This window comes from Aquarana catesbeiana, linkage group LG11 (genome assembly GCF_042186555.1).
Source record: "Aquarana catesbeiana isolate 2022-GZ linkage group LG11, ASM4218655v1, whole genome shotgun sequence".
In the NCBI taxonomy this organism is placed as follows: domain Eukaryota; kingdom Metazoa; phylum Chordata; class Amphibia; order Anura; family Ranidae; genus Aquarana; species Aquarana catesbeiana.
This window is the reverse complement of record NC_133334.1, coordinates 252,940,821-252,963,456: the sequence shown is the minus strand read 5'-3', so window position 1 is coordinate 252,963,456 and position 22,636 is coordinate 252,940,821. Positions and strand designations below refer to the sequence as shown.

General features: G+C 51.8%; 1 protein-coding gene and 1 long non-coding RNA gene across 2 annotated transcripts; both read right to left on the bottom strand.

Annotated features, from left to right (window-relative positions):
- Positions 1 to 303: 303 nt before the first annotated feature.
- LOC141112651 (uncharacterized) lies at positions 304 to 3,621 on the bottom strand. Its single transcript, XR_012236628.1, has 2 exons — positions 2,321 to 3,621; positions 304 to 2,009 (listed from the first exon to the last, which is right to left on the bottom strand). It is a non-coding gene; the product is annotated as an uncharacterized lncRNA (long non-coding RNA).
- Positions 3,622 to 4,063: 442 nt separating this feature from the next.
- CSNK2A2 (casein kinase 2 alpha 2) lies at positions 4,064 to 22,595 on the bottom strand. The gene is made up of 12 exons (XM_073605631.1): positions 22,319 to 22,595; positions 15,979 to 16,090; positions 14,561 to 14,662; positions 10,999 to 11,049; positions 10,718 to 10,777; positions 10,003 to 10,086; positions 8,919 to 9,029; positions 8,737 to 8,838; positions 8,054 to 8,154; positions 7,826 to 7,974; positions 5,862 to 5,951; positions 4,064 to 5,260 (listed from the first exon to the last, which is right to left on the bottom strand). The coding sequence occupies exons 1-11, from the start codon at positions 22,420 to 22,422 to the stop codon at positions 5,878 to 5,880; spliced, it is 1,050 nt and encodes a 349-aa protein (XP_073461732.1). The 5' UTR covers positions 22,423 to 22,595; the 3' UTR covers positions 4,064 to 5,260; positions 5,862 to 5,877.
- Between the last annotated feature and the right edge of the window lie 41 nt (positions 22,596 to 22,636).

Here is a 22,636-nt window from a genome sequence, read left to right as displayed (position 1 = left end):
GTTCTTTCAATGATGCAGACTCAGCATCACATGTGGGCATTACCTAGTCCTTGTGTTCTGCATGCAACTACAGCCCACCTAGGAATGCCCACTCCCCCCAGACTGACATTGAGTCATCAAGGTGTTTTGATATTTACATAACTCCTCCCAAGAGCCAGCCCACTGCTTACATCAAGACTGAGGGCTTTTGAGAGGAGTATTGAGGCAGGGTGAGGTGGTGTTTTCAGGAAGCTAGGTCCAGGAACCTGCTGGCCCCTCCCACCAGTCATGACCACAAAGACCCAGTGATGACATCACATGTAATGACATTAGAAAGGTTTTATTTAAACATTTCATTAACCACGCTAGGAGACCAGGGAAGGTAAAATATGAGCTTTAAAGGTTTCTGTAAGCTGCATGTCGGTGGTACACTCGGCTCTTCAGAAGATGGCGAGACAATGGCTTTCCAGTCACATGACACGTGGGGTCCTCTTCAGGTCTTCTCCTGGTGGTGGGCAGTCACCAGTGATGACACAGACTATGAATTCCTCCTGATGGTGTGTGGTCCTCAGTGATGACAGTGGTAGTTCCTCATTAATTGACCATACAGGGCTTAGGGGGTGGGTCCATGACACCCTGTATGCTGGGAATCATTCAATGTGGAAGACTGAGAACATCTTCTTGTGGAGAAGAGACACAGGAAACAGTAAAGCCAGAGTTGTGTTTTTTTTTTTTCTTTTACCTGGGGTTTGACTTTAATATAACCCTTCTGATAATTTCAATACACAGCTGTGTTCACACAAACAATTGCTCTGAATTTTGGTTGTGGCCGTGCATTCTAAGCTTTTAAGATGAAAATGATAAAATATCCCTGTGCTCCTCTCACTTTCCTGTGTGAGCTCTGTACACCATAGACTTCAGAAATCCTTCATTCATATGGGGTCCCTCCTTACTAATACTCTTGCCCAGCCAATAGAATCTGTATCTAGTATGTAGCTCAGATGAGTCCTTTGCTCAGTGCAGACAGGTTGCTGGGGCTCAAGTAGTGTCTAGACTCCTCCCCTTTCCATCCAGAACAGGTATGGAAAAAGAAGGCACCTGGGTCTTTAGACTCCACCCTATCCCACACAGGACAGGTATGGATGGGAAGGCGCCTGCTGGGGCTTCAGACTCCACCCTATCCCACACAGGACAGGTATGGATGGGAAGGCGCCTGCTTGGGCGCCAGACTCCACCCTCTGCCCTATCCTACGCAGGACAGGTATAGATGGGTAGAAAGAAACCTGCTGGGGCTCCAGACTCCACCTTCTCCCACCCAGGGCAAGTATGAATGGGAAGATAACTCTTTGGGCTTGAGGAGCATTCAGACACCACCCACCCAGAACAAGAATAGATAAAAGGCACCTGCTGGGGCTCCTGGGGTGTCCAGACTCTCCCACGCTAATGTTGACTTGGACCATATGACAATCTATTATGTGCAGCTAATGTAAGATGAGTGACACTTATATTTCCCTGATCAATGTCATGTCTCCTCCACTGGGCAGCTCCATATAGAAAAATACAACAGTAGCTCTCCTTTCATATGACTGAGGGGAGGAGCGTGGATTTTGAAATCTAGTTCATCTCCTTGTCACCTCAACAGGAAAATTTTCATTTGACCAGAGATGGTGCAGCTCGGGGGAGGGCAGACATTTGTACCCAATAGCAGCCTCTAAATTTGCGGCCAGCACCACACCCTGCAACCTGACTGTACAGTTAACTTTAGATTTACCAATAAAGACCTACATGACCCACTCAATCAATCTGCATCCATCAGTGATAGATCTAAAGGGGATTGTACAGAAAACCAAATGTGTGGCAAGTTTAAATAATTTGCCTAGTCAGTAATCTCCTCACTCACTGCTTGGGTGATATGTGTGTTCTATCTGTACGGTGGTCTTCTCTGCAAAAGTATTCACCCTCAAAGTGGTTGTAAATCTCAGCCATGAAATATGAACAAAGCATATCCCTCTATAGCAGTGATGGCGAACCTTGGCACCCCAGATGTTTTGGAACTACATTTCCCATGATGCTCACCTACACTGCAGAGTGCATGAGCATCATGGGAAATGTAGTTCCAAAACATCTGGGGTGCCAAGGTCCGCCATCACTGCTCTATAGTATGTACTTCTCAATTAAGAGCACTAAGTGCCATTTCTGTCTGCTGCTTCCTTCCTCTACTATCAGCATGAGTCACTTCTGACACATTTTCCTGACCCCAAGAGAAAAATGGTGACAGGGGAGGGACCTCCAGCAGATTGACAGCCTCAGCTTTGTACCTGTATGCTGTGTGAAGGGGAACGGGGGTCTCTTCCCTCCTCCAATTAGCTGTCAGAGCTCTCCTCACTGAGCTCTGCAGAGTGTAACTTCAGCTCTCCGTGCGCCTCCCCCCCCCCCCTTTTTTTTTTTTTTTGACAGCTGAGACAAACTTTATAAATTCTGGAACTTTGAAGGCATGTAGAGAAGATTTCAGATAAACAGGTACAACTTATGTAGAAGGATTTATTTCATCTCTGTGTATCACTTAAGGACACTCACTTTAACTCTGACTCCTGCCATGACATTGGATGGAGCAGACGTGGTGAAATTTCTGTTTACGGTCAGGGATGTGTGTGAATCTTTAGCAAACTTTTATTATTTTTCTTGTGGATGAAGAGGGGGAGGATTTGTGTCTGTGCCCATGATGGGGAGATTCGCCTTCTATTTGTCATCATTGTTTATAATACTCTTGCCAGGAGTGAATGTGATGGGAAACCTAAAGAACAGAAAAAGAGGGGAAAATCTGATAGGGACAATTGTCTAAGAAGAGATTTCTTCTTACTTACTGTGTCCTATTGAACAGATTTCCCATCACTTCCTGTTCCAGAGAACCAACAGGATCTGGGGGAATGGACCTCCATGCATAGACCCAGCCCCCAGGAAGCACTAGACTCATCCACGCCTGTGTGCACAAAGCCCTTCTTTCAACAGCCACCTGGACAATGCTTACTCACTTCACTTTGAACTAGTGTATACTTGGCTGACCCCGACCCACTTGGCATCCACACTCACAGCCGCCAGACCAGGGAACACTTCATATGCACTAGGGATGCACTGATGCCAATCCCAAGCATTTGCGCAAGTATCGGGACAGGCACAAATGCTCCTGATACTAATACTTTGCGGTGCAGTTTGTGTCAACACGAAATGAATGGGCGCAAATCGCACTGCAGGGAATCACATGCGGTTTGGACAGGAATAGGGTGCGAATCCTGTCTGAGTCGCATGTCATTTCCCCCACTGCTCGTGCTTAGAAAAGGAAAAGCGGCATCTAGAGGGCAGTTTATCAAAAACGTTAGAACTCACAGTACATATCTGGCCAAATGCAAAATCTTCATAGGTGTCCTGGTACTGCCAATGATAGCAAATCATGGCTGCTGGAGGAGATGTAGAGGCGGTCCGCCCCAAAGCTGACATCACTTCCACCCTATACCGACAGGGTCCCAGAACTTCTTCTCCAGAATTGTGAGCACCTCCTCCAGCAGCTGTGATTTGCCATCATCTGTGTGACCGGGATGTCTATGAAGATTTTGCATTTGCCCAGATATGTACTGTGAGTGCTAACATTTTTAATAAACTGCCCACTAGATGGAGCTTTTCCCTCCCTATCTATCCACACACACACACACACACGCACGCAGTGGGGGAAATCGCATGCATTTCAGACAGGAGTCATGACGCATTTCTGTTCAAATCGCATGCGATTCTTTGCACCATTTTTTTTTGTATTGACGCAAATTGCACCACAAAGTATTAGTATTCAGTATCTGTGAGTACTTGACCGAAAGTATCGGTACTTCTCACCGATTAAAAAAAAGTAACGGTATCGGTGCAACCCTAATATGTGCCCACCCCCGAACCCCCAGTTCAGGGAACACTTTATGTATGTATGCACACACATCCCTAGAAAAGGATCACTGGGCCCATAGAACTCTCACATACACAAGCTCCCATCTCTGCCATCACCTGTACAACATACACACAGTGAAGGAGACGGACACTGAGATGCTGAACAGAGGTATTTATAGACTGGATTCCAAGTGGGTGGCAGAGCAGTCAGGCAAGGGCCAGTCTGTACCTCGCACCTCACCCTGCTGGGCACTGGAGGGGGAAGAGACAATGGGTCCCACCGACCCACCTGAGAAACGGAGGAGAAAACACGTCCTAGACAGAACACGGCGCTCGTGTCATGTGTAACAGCGACAAAACCGTGAGCGGGGAACACGAAGCTGACCCCCCCAAATGCACCGTACCAGGCCAGCCAGCCGAGCACGGGCATCTATACTGCAAACATCTAAGGAGGAGAGCCGGAAGCCCCACATAACACTGAATTCCGACAGTTCCACAGGAAGAGTCCGCCGGCACCGCACAATGTGCCCTCCATGAAATCCCTCTCATCCACCTGGAGGATTGTATTACGTAGCTTGCATTGCACAGGCAGCGGATCACCGCGGGGCCGCTCTCCGAGGTAGCTAAAGAACAAACACTGAACGTGTCACTGGAGGGGGGATGTCATGTGACAGACAGGGGGTGACATATAGCTACAGTAAGCCCCTCGAACACAATGCCTCGTGTCTCCACATCCAAACCTCCAATCAGGGCCTCGGTGTCCCCCAAATCCCCTCCGCTCGCAGTGACACAGCCGCACTCAGAAAACACAAAATTAAGACTGGTAATGGCCCAGAGCTCGGAATCTTGGCATCATAACTTAAAACTTCCCTGGATATTGGTCATACAAAAAAAAAAAGAAAGAGAAAAGCAACACTGGAGGGGATATTGCTGCTTGAAGAAAGGTGGGTGTACCCTGTAACAGCACAACTAGTAAGTGGACTACCCACCCAGGGAAAGGGCACCTACCTGGGCCCGTCATAGGCTCAGCTCACCCTGGTAAGACCTGACAACCCTACAAAGGAACTCCGTCCAGAAGGCAGAGGGTTAAATCAAGGTACAGAGAAGCTTCCTGTCCTCGGATGGAGGAAGGGCAGGGGAAGGGCTGAGACTTGGGCCCCCATTGGGTTTACACATGGCTGTTTCGCTCTGGTTGGGGGGGCTCAGACAGCCTGTCCATTGCAGTGTCTCAGTAAAGGAAAGGGTACTGGGATTCAGGAGCCGCTGGGATCGGTCACACACTGTCCGCATTCAATGTTCTGGAGCCCTCTCCCGGTACTGCTCACGGAAACAAGGTGGAAACAGCAGCGGCATCCTGGGGAGGAGGAGAGAGGATGGTAAGTGACAAAGAACAAGCTCAACCCCACCCAGTTGGCAATATAAATTAATACATATACATACATATACTCTGCCCCCTGTAGTTCTGTTCTCTCCCCCCCCCACACATCACAGCTCCCTACAGATCTGCCCCTTCAATTTCCTGCCTTATTTGGGAACATAGAGTGGGAGGCACAGCAACACTGGATGGAAGGTGGGAGCTACCAGAGTTTACTTTTCATATTAACAAGCTGATGAGGGTTGGATAGGACCACCCTGCATCAAAGTTACCAATCACTTGCTGGTTATGGTTAACTTAAAAAGTTAACTGGCAGCTCTTGCTTCCGCCTTCCACCCAGGGCTGCTGTGCCTCCCGCTCTGTCAAGAACTCTTCTGCCTCCAGCTCTCCTGTGATAATAATAGCGGCAGAGGCTGGGGAAATGAACCAGCTCTTAAATGGCGTGACTGCAGTGGTCCGGATCTGGACTGCAGTCCACCATTTAGTGATACCGGATATACAGTATCCCCTACCCACAGGCCATGCAGTCTCCAAGTGTTTACAAGCAAAAACCCTAAATGAGCAATTAACAGATCCTTACCCACTATGCCCAGTCCTCATCGAGCTGTTGACATGCTGCCAGGGAGCAGATTGGGGTCTGTCTGAGCCTGCTGCTCCTTTACTACTGGATCTGAAGAGGGAGAGAGGAGATGAATACACAATGAATATCTTCCAACTGGAAACAAAAGTAAAAAATAAAGAATCCCATGCAACTGAGACATTTTTTATCCAGGTAGCACATACACATTCATCCAATCACTGCAGAATGTGACAGGGCGGATGCCGATTATCCAAGACCAGGATGGAAGGAGGAAGCTGAGGAACCCCCCCCCCCCCCCCCTCTCTAGCTTCATCATTCCATACTTGGCGTCAGAAGGTCTAGATCAGGGATATGCAATTAGCGGACCTGCAGCTGTTACAAAACTACAAGTCCCATCATGCCTCTGCCTCTGGGTGTCATGCTTGTGGCTGTCAGAGTCTTGCTATGCCTCATGGGACTTGTAGTTCTGCAACAGCTGGAGGTCCGCTAATTGCATATCCCTGGTTTAGATGGTGATATACAGCTGAAGGTGTGCATTATTCTCAGATATTGGTGGTAAAGATGATAAAAATGGCATTATGTGTGGTAGACAGATGGTGTTGGAGGCTCCCACCCCTGTTCAATGATGGTGGTTCCAGTGTGACATAGATGGCCTCTTTCAGGCTTCCTTTGTCCCTTTTTCTTACCCCCTTTCGGCCCAGCATTTCTTTAAAAGGAGAAGTACAGCCAAATGGCTGTACTTCTCCTGTGGATCACAGGAGTGCAGTTTGTTCTGCACTCCTGTGACCAGTTTTTAGCAGACAGCGGGCTGATGTCACAGAACCGGTCCAGGCTCTGGAAAGTTTACGACCATGTGTTCAGGATCCACCCTGGACTGGCACAGACTCGACGAGAGCCTGAGCCGACCGCTCCTGCCCTCTCCACAACCCAGCACTCCAGTGAGTGTGGGGGCAGAGCAGGATGCAGAGCAGAGAGCCGGTGACTAACAGTTACCAGGTCTCTGCTCAGGAAGCTGTGAGAAGCAAGTGATCTGCAGTGTTTGATCGCTCGGTTATCAATATTAGTGCTGGCAGAGGACAGATGCACTATCAGACCAATGATGCATCCACCTAGGCAAGTAGGATTCATAAATAAAATGTAATTCCATACCTCTTAAGTGGGTCTACATTCCTGGGGGGGTGGGGTGGACTTCTCAATCATATAACCACTGATTGGGAGCCCATCCTGCCACCATCTGATCATACTGAGAGCTTTATATGACAGCTCAGGCACTAGGCCTGGAGGTTGCAGTGAGCGCACTTTGGCACAGAAGCCTTGGCTCTCCATGGACGCATATGTGCATTGTGGCAGCATTAGAGCTCACCCTCCTTGCTGATGTACGTTATGTAGGCAGCAAGAGGTTAAAGGTGTTACTGCAGAGTCCTGACCTGTAAAACTTGTCCTCCTATGTTGGGTTGTTTGTGGAGAGGTTACCTCATCTCACCAATGTTTTGGATTTCTACCTTTTGTCTCAGATGGACACAGGGATGAGATATTAAAGATCCTGTTTTCTGACACTCCAGCTACATATGGGATAACTATATCACTCCATGGGGAGGAATGTATAAAAACTGAGCAGACAAAATATAGAGCCGCTTTGCTGTCATGCGAAATTCAATGACATCAACTGATGTCATATGCTGGAGAGATCACAGAGACAGCAGATATCATAACCTTTTGTGCAGTACAGATAAAGACGAATCTGGAGTGCAGGGAATTCTATCTATAAATTGGACCAGAATTTGCACTTTCTAGATGGCATTACTGACATATCTGGATCTCTGCACAGGCCTTGTACACACCGAACAGTCCAGATACAGCACTGACAGATCAAGACACAAAACAAACACAACTGTTCATTCAGACACACAATCCAGGGAGAGATCATGGAAGCAAAGACAACATGGATTGTTGGGGTGACTCACAAAAATAGGGGTGCTCCATGGCTTCTCTGGCAGTCAGTCTCTGCTGATGGTCATAGCGAAGTAATTTATCCAAAATGTCTAGAGCCTCCGCGCTCACCAGATGCCGGTTCTCGCTGTGCAGGAAATTCTCCCAACGTTTCCGCGAGTGTCTGGGGGGGAGAAAGGAAGCAGAGAGTGATTGAGGAAGTGGTCATTGTGCTGATGGCAGAACTGGAGATTCATACTTACTGTCCCAGGATATCATTAAAGTGGGGATCCAACTCTATATGGTACTTCTTCAGGTAATTGTACAGCTCATCTGTGCCCAGGACCTTGGCAATACGGACCAGCTGAAGAAATACAAAGAGAAGTCACAGCAAGACAGGGAAGGCCCTCTGGACAATGGAGGGAGCCTATCACAAACAGAGGAGACCTGTCTAAACAATGGAAGGAACTTATCATAGACAGAGGACACCACCTGGTCAGAAGGAGCTGATCAAAAGACAAGAAGAGGCCTGTCTGAGCAATGAATGGAGCCTATCCCAGACAGAGGAGGTCAACCTTAACAACAGACAGACAAAGGGGTCAACCTAAATGACAGTTGAAGGCTATTGCAGTGCAGCCCTCCAATCTAATCTAAAATTTGACCATGGGCAGCTCCAGCACAAACTGACCCCCCATATACATACTAAATATATATATATATATATATACACATACACATATATATATATATATATATATATATATATATATATATATATATATATATATACACACACACACACTACAATTGGCAGTCGGTTAGAATGGGCATCCAATTACATGATCACTGTGACAGCCAATCAAAGTGATCACACGATCAGGAAGCCCATTAAATGCCTCCCCTGTATCTCTTTTTCCTCAGAACACTTGGACACGCAGCAGCTCACCTGGTCGTAGTTGTCCTGACCGTGGAAAAATGGCTCCTTGCGGAAGATCATGCTGGCTAACATACAGCCAAGACTCCACATGTCCAGGCTGTAATCATACATCTGGAAAGGAGGGAGAAGACGATCAATGTGAGCTCGGAAGGGGAGCAGTACGAGGGAAGGGTCATTTATAGACTGCGCACCTGATAATCCACCAACAACTCCGGCCCCTTGAAGTATCGGGAGGCAACGCGCACATTGTACTCCTGTGCTGGGTGGTAAAACTCTGCCAACCCCCAATCTATCAGCCGCAGCTGCAAAACAAAAAGCGAATGTTGCACCGCACATGGGAAAGACAGAGGGACAATACTATACTACGATGAAAGAGAAGGATGGAAGTGAAGGATGGGGGGAGAGGAGAATGGGAGCAAAAAACAAGGGTACATTATACAGTGATGGAGAGAGAGGATGGATGAGGGGAGTGGAGATCATGAAAGAAGGGGGTGAAGATTGAAGGGTTCATTATACAGCGATGAAGGGAGAGGAGGATGGGGGGTGGCAAGCCGAGATCATGGACAAAGGGGTGAAGATTGGGGGATTCGATATACAGAAATAGAGGGAAAGATCAAGGAAGAAGGATTGGAAAGATTGGAGGGTGTATTATGCAGTGATGGAGGGAGGAGAGTGAAGTGGAGATCATAGAGGAAAGGGTGAAGATTGGGGGGGTTCATTATACATTCATGGGGGGGGGGTGTGGAATGAAGATGGGGGCCATTATGCAGTGATGAAGGAAGAGAAAAATGGGAGCAAATATTTGATGTACATTATACGGTGATGAAGGGAGAGGAGGCTGGGGAAGGGGAGTGGAGATCATGTAGGAGGGGGGGTGAAGATTGGAGGGTTCAATATACAATGATGAAAAGAGGATGGCGGTGGGAGTGAAAATCAAGAAGGAAGGGGTGAAAATTCAGGGGGTTCATTATACAGTGATGAAGGGATCGGCGGTTTGGTGGTGGTGGAGGGAGGATGGAGGTCAGGGAGAGAGAAGAGGTACATTATACAGAGATGAAGGGAAAGGAGGATGGGGGTGAGGGGGCAAAGGGGAAAGAAGATCAGGAAGGGGCGAAGATGGAGGGTTCATTAAACAGCAATGGATGAAAGGTGTGAATATCGGGGAGGAAGGGGTGAACATAGGGGTGTATAATATGAAGCAATAGAGGGAGAGGAGGATGGGGGAGGGAAATTGAGAGAAGGAGTGAAGATTGGAGAGGAGTGGGCTCAGACTACCTTCTTCTGCTGGTGATCAATCATCACGTTATGCGGTTTGACGTCTCGGTGCATCACCCCCTGGCTGTGACAGTAATCCAGAGCCTGACAACAAAAACACAGTGAACCAAATGCAAAAATGATGGGTGCCGCTCAGACTCTAGAGGATCCAAATCCATGTGCCAACCACTGTGAGTGCCGGCTAGGCACAGAGCTCGTCTCGACTCCAGACATCTATTATAAAGGGAAAGGTCTCCCACAAGCCGCACATCTCTGCAGATCCTGTGTGAGGGAGTATGCGACAGCCCCAGCCCAGGTTCCAACTAGGACAGCCACCAAACGCATTTTGCTCCGCCCCAAAACTTAATCACAGGGGAAGAGCATAACATGCTGGTTGTGTGACCTGGTTGGAGCCCAGGCTGAGGTAGTCACATACTCCCTTACACAGGGTCTGCAGCAATGTGCGGCTTGCAGGACACTTTTTCCTTAAACAAAAACAGTGTTCAGCCATGACAGGAGACAGACCTAAGCACCAGTCACTATAAATCTGGGCATCGATCCCTCAGCTACACCATCACCTGTCTGCCATGGCCGGACCCCCTGGTCACTATAAATCTGGAAAGAAATTCTTCAGCGACTCCATCTCCTGTCTGCCATGCAGAACCCCCCCCAGTCAGCCTCTCTAAGAAAAGATGCCACATGTGGAGAAAATGTAAACGAGATACCAAACACTCACTTTTAGAAGCTCGTACATGTAATATCGAATGTCGTAATCTGTCAGGATCTGATATAATTGCTGCAAAGAGAAAACATCTGTCAGAGGAGGAACTACCATCACTCCCAGCAAGCCCTGTCCCCTACCTCCAGAATTCAAAGTCATGTACACACATAATCCCCGCTTCTGATTCTTTACATCCCAAAATAACTGAGAATCTGACAGCACACATCGCACCCCACCCGGGCCGAACATACAGACACTCCGCTTCCATCTCACCGCAACAAACCAAAACGGCTTACCTTAAAGTCTGTGTTATTGATGTACTCGAACACCAGGGCCGGAGTCTTGGACTGGAAACACAAGTTATTTCATTAAAAGGGTAAACAGGACAGATAATACAATTTAATCTGAGCAGAGACCCCTCACTGCCATTTCTGGAGATGACATGATGCCTAGCGTTAGGCCTCCCTATCGATTCTCAACTAAAGTCATCCAGGACCCCAGGCACACTAGCCATACTATGCAACTTGTGACCTACAGTGAGGGAAAAAATATTTGATCCCCTGCTGATTTTAATGGTAGGTTTATTTTAACAGTGAGAGCAACAACAACAAAAATACAGAAAAACACATTTCAAAATAGTTACGACTTGATTTGCATTTTAATGCATGAAATAAGCATTTGACCCCTTCGCAAAACTTAGTACTTGGTTGCAAAACCCTTGTTGGCAATCACAGAGGTCAGACGTTTCTTGTAGTTGGCCACCAGGTTTACACCTGTCAGGAGGGATTTTGTCCCACTCTTTTGCAGATCCTCTCCAAGTCATTACGGTTTTGAGGCTGATGTTTGGTAACTCGAACCTTCAGCTCCGTCCACATATTTTCTATGTGATCAAAGTCTGGAGACTGGCTAAGCCACTCCAGGACCATATCCAGAAAAAACGCATTTCAAAAAAAATGTTATAAAATTGATTTGCATTTTAATGAGTGAAATAAGTATTTGATCCCCAATCAGCAAGATTTCTGGCTCCCAGGTGCCTTCTATACAGGTATCAAGCTGAGATTAGGAGCACTCTCTTAAAGGGAGAGTGCTCCTAATGGTGTGTACATGAGGAATCCTCCAGAAGAGTAGCACTCTCCCCCCACCTCCCCCATGCACACACCCAGAACACGGGCTGCTCTCTTCCCCCACACGTCTATGGGGGAGAGGGGGGGCAGTAAAGGGTAAACTGTGCCCCCCCCCCGTTGTAGGTGGTGCCCTTCCCTCAGCCGTGCCAGGATGGCTCGGTCTGCACCCCCTCCCCCAGGGGCTGATGAAGCAGGGACACCCAGGCAGGCAGGCTGGAGCAGTGGGACGGGGAGCGGTTGACACATGGAAATCTGTGTGCGGAGCCCCAGCCCTGGTGCACCATTCTCTCGCCTCACACACCGATCAGCCTCGGACCTGGCACTCTTACCCGATGTCAGACAGATGTGTGCCAGGTGACAGCAATGAGTAGGGATGACAGAAGGCAAGTAGTGAATCCCAAGCATGTGCTGAGAGTGGAGAAGCAGTGGGCAGTTCTGACTGGTCAGCACCGTCCATGTGACGGTGCTGACCAAATAAACTGCCTCTTCTCTGTATACTGAGAGGTACGAATTGGAGCCGTGGGGATTTTAAATCCCTGGATTAGCGAAGTGATGTCCCTGTGCCTGACAGCTGACCAATTCCCAGGCACCAGGACCCAATTTCTAGTTGCAGTGGCAATCTGGCGCCTGAGATTTGTCGAGTCCTGCATTACACACAGAGTGATAAATATCAAGCATCTCTTTCTTTTAATGTTGATTATGACTTACAGCTAGTGAAAACCCAAAATCTCAGAAAATTAGATTACATAAGACCAATTAAAAAAAAAAAAAATTTAATACAGAAATGTTGGCTTACTGAGAAGTATGTCCATGTACAGTATAGTATGTACTCAATATTTGCTAGGGGCTCCCTTTTGCATGAATTACTGCATCAATGTGGCGTGGCATGGAGGCGATCAGCCTGTGGCACTGCTGAGGTGTTATGGAAGCCCAGGTTTCTTTGTTAGCGGTCTTCAGCTCATCTGCATTGTTGGGTCTGGTGTCTCTCATCTTCCTCTTGACAATACCCCACACATTGTCTATGGGGTATAGATCAGGTGAGATTGTTGGCCAATCAAGCACAGTGATACCATGATCATTAAACCAGGTATTGGTACTTTTGGCAGTGTGGGCAAGTGCCAAGTCCTGCTGGAAGATGAAATCAGCATCTTCATAAAGCTGATCAGCAAAGGGAAGCATAAAGTGCTCTAGAATTTGCTGGTAGAGGGCTGTGCTGACTTTGGACTTGATAAAATACAGCAGACCAACACCAGCAGATGACATGGTTCCCCAATTCACCACGGACTGTGGAAACGTCACACTGGGCCTCATGCAACTTGGATTCTGTGCCTTTCCACTCTTCCTCCAGACTCTGGAACCTCGATTTCCAAATGAAATGCAAAATTTACTTTCATTCGAAAAGAGGACTTTGGACCACTTAGCAACAGTCCAGTCCTTTTTCTTCTTAACCCAGACAAGATGCTTCTGGTTCAGGAGTGCGTTGACACAAGCAATGTGACAGTTGTAGCCCATGTCCTGGATACGTCTGTGTGTGGTGGCTCTTGAAGCGCTGACACCAGCCGTAGTCCACTTCCTTGTGAATCTCCCCCAAATTCTTGAATGGCCTTTGCTTCACAATCCCCTCAAGGGTGCAGTTATCCCCCTGTTGCTTGTGCACCTTTTTCTACCACACTTTTTCCTTCCACTCAGCTTTCCATTCACATGCTTGGATGCAGCACTCTGAACAGCCAGCTTCTTTAGCAATGACCTTTTGTGACTTAGCCTCCTTGTGGAGGGTGTCAATGGCTGTCTTCTGGACAACTATTAAGTCAGCAGTCTTTTCCATGATTTTGTAACCTACTGAACCAGACAGACCATATAAAAAGCTCAGAAAACCTTTACAGGTGTTAGAGTGTGACACCATGGGGTTTATTTACTAAAACTGGAGAGTGCAAAATCAGTCTCACTTAGCCCCGGTTTACACAGGGGCGGCACGACTTGCAGGTCGCCTCACCGAGGCGACCTGCACACGACTTCTGTATAGAAGTCTATGCAAGTCGCCTCAAGTCGCCCTTAAAGTAGTACAGGAACCTTTTTCTAAGTCGGAGCGACTTGCGTCGCTCCTATTAGAACGGTTCCATTGTACAGAACGGGAGGCGACTTGTCAGGCGGCTAGGTCGCCTGACAAGTCGCCCCTGTGTGAACCGGCACTTATGCATAGAAACCAATCAGCTTCCAGGTTTTATTGCCAAAGCTTAATTGAACTGAGGTTAGAAGCTGATTGGTTTCTCTGCAGAAGTGAGACCGATTATGCACTCTCCAGCTTTAGTAAATCAACCCCAATGAGTCTACAATATTGAACTTACACAATATTCTAATTTTCTGAGATACTGAATTTTAGGTTTTCACTAGCTGTAAGCCATAATCATCAAAATAAAAAGAAAGAAAAGCTTGAAATATATATCACTCTGTGTGTAATGACTCCATATAATATAGGAGTTTCACTTTTTGAATTACTGAAATAAATTAACTTTTTTATGATACTCTATTTTTTTTTTTATTAGATGCACCTGTATATGTCTACATAGCACCATATATAGTATGTCTCTTCTGCAATAAAGAGCCAGCCTGTTTGCAGTTTTTTTATTTTTAGCCTTAAGCGCCATAGTTCCAATTTAACTGTAATGGGGGTGTGTTGGAATATAGAGCACTATAAGGGAGGCTTAACCCCCCCAATATTTTACTTCCCACTCACCACAGGGTCCTTTATGGTGTCCAGCAGTCGGATGATGTTGGTTCCTCCTCTCAAATTCTCCAAAATCTTCACTTCTCGCTTTATTTTCTTCTTCTTCACCGGCTGCAAAAGACACTCCTGTTACACGGCAGGTCAGGGATATAATCACATGCAGAGGTCTGCTGGGACAGGGTCCTATATAAATCCATATTGGTCCAGGATGACCAATATTAAGTGGATGAGATAGACAGGGATCCACTCCTGTGGTATCAGCCTGTAGGATTAATGGCTCTTTGAATTGTTATAGAAAGCCCACTCCCTTGGGTAGCCAGCCTTGCCTAGGACTCAGGTCACTGAGCGTATCTGGATGTAGTTTAAGGGTTAAATCTGAATTCCCAGATTACCTGTGAGTAATGATCTGAGCTGGACAGAGACCATTCAGCTCCTAGAATGTGTACACATACAGTGTAAGGGTCTAATCAAAGTAGGTGCGATAGGACCGTGCTGGGCGGCTATTCCAGCTCACAGTCCTACCACATGACAAGACTAAGTGCAGGTTCACAGCACTGCCGTGAAGGAAAGTACAACCAACACCACTCATAAGTAACTCTGGAATCTTACCCTCCAGTCTTGCACAGTTGTACCGGCTCCTCTCCTATACTCAAATTGCTTACTCTGATTTCACTGCACAATGTGGGCTTCTCACAATGTGCATTAGAATGTGAAGCAAAACAGATCGAGCTCACCTCATATCCTGGCTAGAGGACACCCAGCATCTTCTAGCTCTTTCCTCCCAAGCCTGACTATCCCTTGCCCACCCCTTTCATTTCGTTTTCAATCATGAAGGCTCAGCACCACATGTGGAGAGTCCACATGCAAATGCAGCCAGCCTAGGAACGTTTACTGCTTTGGTCTGACACTCAGCCATCAGAGAATTCTGATTTTTGCATAACTCCTCCCAAGAGCCATCCCATTGCCTGCACCAGGACTGAGGGCTCTTGAGAGGGTAGGGTGCTGTGATGTTTAACACAGAAGTATGGAAAGTTGTTTTAAGAATGTCATTGTCATGATGGTGAGGGAAAGGCAAAATATAAGCAGAATAAGCTTCAATTCTTCTGCCATGTGCAATCACTGGCAGCGTGTTAGAGGGCTTACACCAAATCTGTATAGATCCCACATCGCTGGTTTTGGTACACTTTGGTTTATAATCCCTCAACTACATAAAGATACTTCAAATTCCAAGGGTGAAGGGTCTCCTGTCAGCCGCCTCCTCCTCCGAGAAGGGTCTTGTGTGTCTGGGTTCTAAAGCGGGCAGTGGTTTCCTTGTGCAATATAGTATTGAGAGAGGACCCGTCAGTAAAAAGTGAATATCAAACAGTGAGCAGATGAACGATAACAGGCCACTCCACCGCCATACAGAGAGGTTATTCTCCACCAACCTTCAGTATCTTCACCACCACGCGCTCATTGTTGGTGATGTTTATCGCCTCAAACACCTCGCTGTACTTCCCACGGCCCAACTTCCTCACCAGCTGATAATCTTCCTGATTCCTGCAAACAAAACAGAGAGCGGGTCAGTGCTTAGATTACCAGAGGGGACAATACAGAGAGTGGGGTCAGTGTTGAGAGTACCAGAGGGGACAATACAGAGAACGGGGTCAGTGCTGAGAGTACCAGAGGGGACAATACAGAGAGCGGGTTTAGTGCCGAAAGTACCAGAGGGGACAATACAGAGAGCGGGGTTAGTGCTGTGAATACCGGAAAAGGCAACACAGAGAGTGGGGTCAGTGCTGAGAGTACCAGAGGGGACAATACAGAGTGGGGTGGGTACTGAAAATACAGGAAAGGACAATACGGGGGGGGGGGGGGTGTCGTTGCTGAGAGTATCGGAAAAACAATAGAAAGAGCGGGGTCAGTGCTGAGAGTACCAGAAGGGACAATACAGAGACCAGAGTCAGTGCTGAGAGTACGAGGAGGGACAATACAGAGACCAGGGTCAGTGCTGAGAGTACGAGGAGGGACAATACAGAGACCAGAGTCAGTGCTGAGAGTACGAGGAGGGACAATACAGAGACCAGAGTCAGTGCTGAGAGTACGAGGAGTGACAATACAGAGACCAGAGTCAGTGCTGAGAGTACGAGGAGGGACAATACAGAGACCAGAGTCAGTGCTGAGAGTACCAGGAGGGACAATACAGAGAGTGGGGTCAGTGCTAAGAGTACCAGAAGGAGCCATTGTTGATGGGAAAGGGGACAATATAGAGGGGAAGCCATTGCTGGTGGGCAGGAGACGATACAGAGTGGGGTCAGTGTTGGGAGCACAGTGTGGGGTGGGGCGGTGGGACAGTACAGAGTGGGGTCAGTGTTAGGCCACAGTGCAGAGGGGAACAGTACAGAAGTGAAGTCGTCGTTGCGGGGGCCCAGAGACAGTACAGAAGTGGAGTCGTCGTTGCGGGGGCCCGGAGACAGTACAGAAGGGGAGTCGTCGTTGCGGGGGCCCGGGGACAGTACAGAAGGGGAGTCGTCATTGCGGGGGCCCGGGGACAGTACAGAAGGGGAGTCGTCGTTGCGGGGGCCCGGGGACAGTACAGAAGGGGAGTCATCCTTGCGGGGAGCCAGGGACAATACAGAAGGGGAACCGTCCTTGGGGGGGGGCCGGGGAGAGTACAGAAGTGGTGTCGCCCTTGCAGGAGGCCAGGGACAGTACAGAAGGGGAGTTGTTGTTGTGGGGGCGGGGGACAGTACAGAAGGGGAGTCGTTGCGGGGAACACTACAGAAGGCGAGTTGTCGATGCGGGGGCCGGGACAGCACATGAGGGTAGTCGTTGTCGTCGGAGGAACAGTACAGAAAGGAAATAGTCTTTGCGGGGGCCAAAGACAGTACAGAAGGAGAGTTGGCCTTGCGGGGGCCGGGGACAGTACAGAAGGAGAGTCGTTGTTGCGGGGGGGGGGGGGGGGGCCGGGGGGAACAGTACAGAGTGGGGAGTCATCCTTGGGGGGGCCAGGGACAGTACAGAAGGGGAGTCGTCGTTGCGGGGGGCAGGGACAGGACAAAAGTGGAGTCGTCGTTGCGGGGGCCCGGGACAGCACATGAGGGGAGTCGTCGTTGCCGGGGGAACAGTACAGTAAGGAAAAAGCCTTTGCGGGGGATGGGGACAGTACAGAAGGGGAGTCGTCGTCGCGGGGGGGGGGGTGGGGGGGGGCCGGGGACAGTACAGAAGGAGTCGTCGTCGCGGGGGGGGGCCGGGGACAGTACAGAAGGAGTCGTCGCGGGGGGGGGGGGGCCGGGGACAGTACAGAAGGAGTCGTCGTCGCGGGGGGGGGGGGCCGGGGACAGTACAGAAGGAGTCGTCGTCGCGGGGGGGGGGCCGGGGACAGTACAGAAGGAGTCGTCGTCGCGGGGGGGGGGGGGCCGGGGACAGTACAGAAGGAGTCGTCGTCGCGGGGGGGGGGGGGGCCGGGGACAGTACAGAAGGAGTCGTCGTCGCGGGGGGGGGGGGGGCCGGGGACAGCACAGAAGGAGTCGTCGTCGCGGGGGGGGGGGCCGGGGACAGCACAGAAGGAGTCGTCGTCGCGGGGGGGGGGGCCGGGGACAGTACAGAAGGAGTCGTTGTCGCGGGGGGGGGGGGGGGGCCGGGGACAGTACAGAAGGAGTCGTCGTCGCGGGGGGGGCCGGGGACAGTACAGAAGGAGTCGTCGTCGTCGCGGGGGGGGGGCCGGGGACAGTACAGAAGGAGTCGTCGTCGTCGCGGGGGGGGGGCCGGGGACAGTACAGAAGGAGTCGTCGTCGCGGGGGGCCGGGGACAGTACAGAAGGAGTCGTCGTCGCGGGGGGCCGGGGACAGTACAGAAGGAGTCATCGTCGTGGGGGGGCCGGGGACAGTACAGAAGGAGTCGTCGTCGCGGGGGGGCAGAGGACAGTACAGAAGGAGTCGTCGTCGCGGGGGGCCGGGGACAGTACAGAAGGAGTCGTCGTCGCGGGGGGCCGGGGACAGTACAGAAGAAGGAGTCGTCGTCGCGGGGGGCCGGGGACAGTACAGAAGGAGTCGTCGTCGCGGGGGGCCGGGGACAGTACAGAAGGAGTCGTCGTCGCGGGGGGCCGGGGACAGTACAGAAGGACAGTCATCGTTGCGGGGGCCGGAGACAATACAGAAGGATAGTCATCGATGCGGGGGCTGGAGACAGTACAGAAAGGGAGTCGTCCTTGGGGGGGGGGGGGGGGTTGGGGGCAGGGACAGTAAAGAGAGGGAAGTCATCATTGGGGTGGGGGGCTGGGGACAGTACAGAAGGAGTTGTCATTGCGGGGGGCAGGGGACAGTACAGAAAGGGAGTCGTCGTTGCTGGGGGGGGGGGGGGGGTGGGGGGGACAGTACAGAGTGGGGAGTTATCCTTGGGGGGGGGGGGGGGGAGCCAGTGACAGGACAGAAGGGGAGTCATTGCGGGGGGCCAGGGACAGGACAGAAGGAGAGTCGTCGTTGAGGAGGGCCGGGGACAGTACAGAAGGGGAGTCGTCGTTGTGGGGGGCCGGGGATCGTACAGAAGGGGAGTGGTCGTTGCGGGGGCGCGGGGACAGTACAGAAGGGGAATCGTCGTTGCGGGGACAGTACAGAAGGGGAATCGTCGTTGCGGGGACAGTACAGAAGGGGAATCGTCGTTGCGGGGACAGTACAGAAGGGGAATCGTCGTTGCGGGGGGACAGGGACAGCACAGAAGGGGAGTCGTCCTTGGGGTGGGCGGGGACAGTACAGAGAGGGGAGTCGTCCTTGGGGTGGGGGGCTGGGGACAGTACAGAAGGAGTTGTCGTTGCGGAGGGGCCAGGGACAGAAGGGGAGTCATCTTTGCGGGGGCCAGTACAGAAGGGGAGTCATCGTTGCGGGGGGCCGAGGACAGGACAGAGTGGGAATCCTTGTTGCCGGGGGAACAGTACAGAAAGGAGATAGTCTTTGCAGAGGCCGGGAACAGTACAGAAGGGGAGTCGTCATTGCGGGGGCCCGGGACAGCACATGAGGGGAGTCGTCGTTGCCATGGGAACAGTACAGAAAGGAAATAGTCTTTGCGGGGGCCGAGGACAGTACAGAAGGGGAGTCGTCGTTGCGGGGGCTGGGGACAGTACAAAAGGGGAGTCGTCGTTGAGGGGGGCAGGGACAGTACAGAAGGGGAGTCGTCGTTGAGGGGGGCAGGGACAGTACAGAAGGGGAGTCGTCGTTGAGGGGGGCAGGGACAGTACAGAAGGGGAGTCGTCGTTGAGGGGGGCAGGGACAGTACAGAAGGGGAGTCGTCGTTGAGGGGGGCAGGGACAGTACAGAAGGGGAGTCGTCGTTGAGGGGGGCAGGGACAGTACAGAAGGGGAGTCGTCGTTGAGGGGGGCAGGGACAGTACAGAAGGGGAGTCGTCGTTGAGGGGGGCAGGGACAGTACAGAAGGGGAGTCGTCGTTGAGGGGGGCAGGGACAGTACAGAAGGGGAGTCGTCGTTGAGGGGGGCAGGGACAGTACAGAAGGGGAGTCGTCGTTGAGGGGGGCAGGGACAGTACAGAAGGGGAGTCGTCGTTGAGGGGCGAAGGACAGTACAGAAGGGGAGTCGTCGTTGAGGGGGGGCAGGGACAGTACAGAAGGGGAGTCGTCGTTGCGGGGGACAGTACAGAAGGGGAGTCGTCGTTGCGGGGGCTGGGGACAGTACAAAAGGGGAGTCGTCGTTGAGGGGGGCGGGGACAGTACAGAAGGGGAGTCGTCGTTGAGGGGGGCAGGGACAGTACAGAAGGACAGTCATCGTTGCGGGGGGCAGGGACAGTACAGAAGGGGAGTCGTCGTTGAGGGGGGCAGGGACAGTACAGAAGGGGAGTCGTCGTTGAGGGGGGCAGGGACAGTACAGAAGGGGAGTCGTCGTTGAGGGGGGCAGGGACAGTACAGAAGGGGAGTCGTCGTTGAGGGGGGCAGGGACAGTACAGAAGGGGAGTCGTCGTTGAGGGGGGCAGGGACAGTACAGAAGGGGAGTCGTCGTTGAGGGGGGCAGGGACAGTACAGAAGGGGAGTCGTCGTTGAGGGGGGCAGGGACAGTACAGAAGGGGAGTCGTCGTTGAGGGGGGCAGGGACAGTACAGAAGGGGAGTCGTCGTTGAGGGGGGCAGGGACAGTACAGAAGGGGAGTCGTCGTTGAGGGGGGCAGGGACAGTACAGAAGGGGAGTCGTCGTTGAGGGGGGCAGGGACAGTACAGAAGGGGAGTCGTCGTTGAGGGGGGCAGGGACAGTACAGAAGGGGAGTCGTCGTTGAGGGGGGCAGGGACAGTACAGAAGGGGAGTCGTCGTTGAGGGGGGCAGGGACAGTACAGAAGGGGAGTCGTCGTTGAGGGGGGCAGGGACAGTACAGAAGGGGAGTCGTCGTTGAGGGGGGCAGGGACAGTACAGAAGGGGAGTCGTCGTTGAGGGGGCAGGGACAGTACAGAAGGGGAGTCGTCTTGGGGGGGGGGGACACAGTACAGAAGGGGAGTCGTCTTGGGGGGGGGACAGTACAGAAGGGGAGTCGTCTTGGGGGGGGGGACAGTACAGAAGGGGAGTCGTCTTGGGGGGGGGACAGTACAGAAGGGGAGTCGTCTTGGGGGGGGACAGTACAGAAGGGGAGTCGTCTTGGGGGGGGACAGTACAGAAGGGGAGTCGTCTTGGGGGGGGACAGTACAGAAGGGGAGTCGTCTTGGGGGGGGACAGTACAGAAGGGGAGTCGTCTTGGGGGGGGCGGGGACAGTACAGAAGGGGAGTCGTCTTGGGGGGGCGGGGACAGTACAGAAGGGGAGTCGTCTTGGGGGGCGGGGACAGTACAGAAGGGGAGTCGTCTTGGGCGGGCGGGGACAGTACAGAAGGGGAGTCGTCGTTGAGGGGGGCGGGGACAGTACAGAAGGGGAGTCGTCGTTGAGGGGGGCGGGGACAGTACAGAAGGGGAGTCGTCCTTGGGGGGGCGGGGACAGTACAGAAGGGGAGTCGTCCTTGGGGGGGCGGGGACAGTACAGAAGGGGAGTCGTCCTTGGGGGGGCGGGGACAGTACAGAAGGGGAGTCGTCTTTGAGGGGGGCCGAGGACAGAACAAAAGGGGAGTCGTCCTTAGGGGGGGCGGGGACAATACAGAAGGGGAGTCGTCCTTAGGGGGGGCGGGGACAGTACAGAAGGGGAGTCGTCCTTAGGGGGCGGGGACAGTACAGAAGGGGAGTCGTCCTTAGGGGGGCGGGGACAGTACAGAAGGGGAGTCGTCCTTAGGGGGGCGGGGACAGTACAGAAGGGGAGTCGTCCTTAGGGGGGCGGGGACAGTACAGAAGGGGAGTCGTCCTTAGGGGGGCGGGGACAGTACAGAAGGGGAGTCGTCGTTGAGGGGGGCGGGCACAGTACAGAAGGGGAGTCGTCGTTGAGGGGGGCGGGCACAGTACAGAAGGGGAGTCGTCGTTGAGGGGGGCGGGGACAGTACAGGAGGGGTGTTCATGTCGGAACAGTATAGAGGGAGGTCACTGAATGCGGGGGACAATACCAGAGTCAGTGGGGGTGGGGGAGGAGGGGCATGAACAATATTATACATATTTAAACACTATAACCCCTCCCCCACCCCCATGTCTGACATCGATGGAAAGAGAAGAGTCTGATGGGTGGATGGGCCAATCAGATTTCTGCTGTCGCTCTGCAGACATAGAGAGGGGAATGGCGGGCGGTTGCCAGGGGTAACAGATCAAAAACAAACGTCTCCTGATGACAGAAAATCCCCCAACCAACATGCACGCCCCCCTCCCCCACACATCCCGGTCAGTCACCCCCAGGCGGGCTGGTGCGCCTCGTAGTCCCAATAATCTCGGCTCCTCTGGCTGTTGACATCGGCATAGACCCGGGCTCTGCTCCCGGCCTGCGGGCCCGGCATGACGGCTGGAGGGGCGGAGCACAAGGCCCGCCGGCCGCCTCTCAGCAGCAGCTGCAGGAAGAGAGGGGGAGAGGCGGCAACCAGCGCAGCCAGCCCGGCGACACCGACACCGACTTCCGGGAGCCGCGCTGAGGAGGCGGCAACGCACAGCGCCCCCTGCCGGCCGGGAGGAGACCCTGCAAACCCTATACAAGGAAGAGGAATCACTGAATAT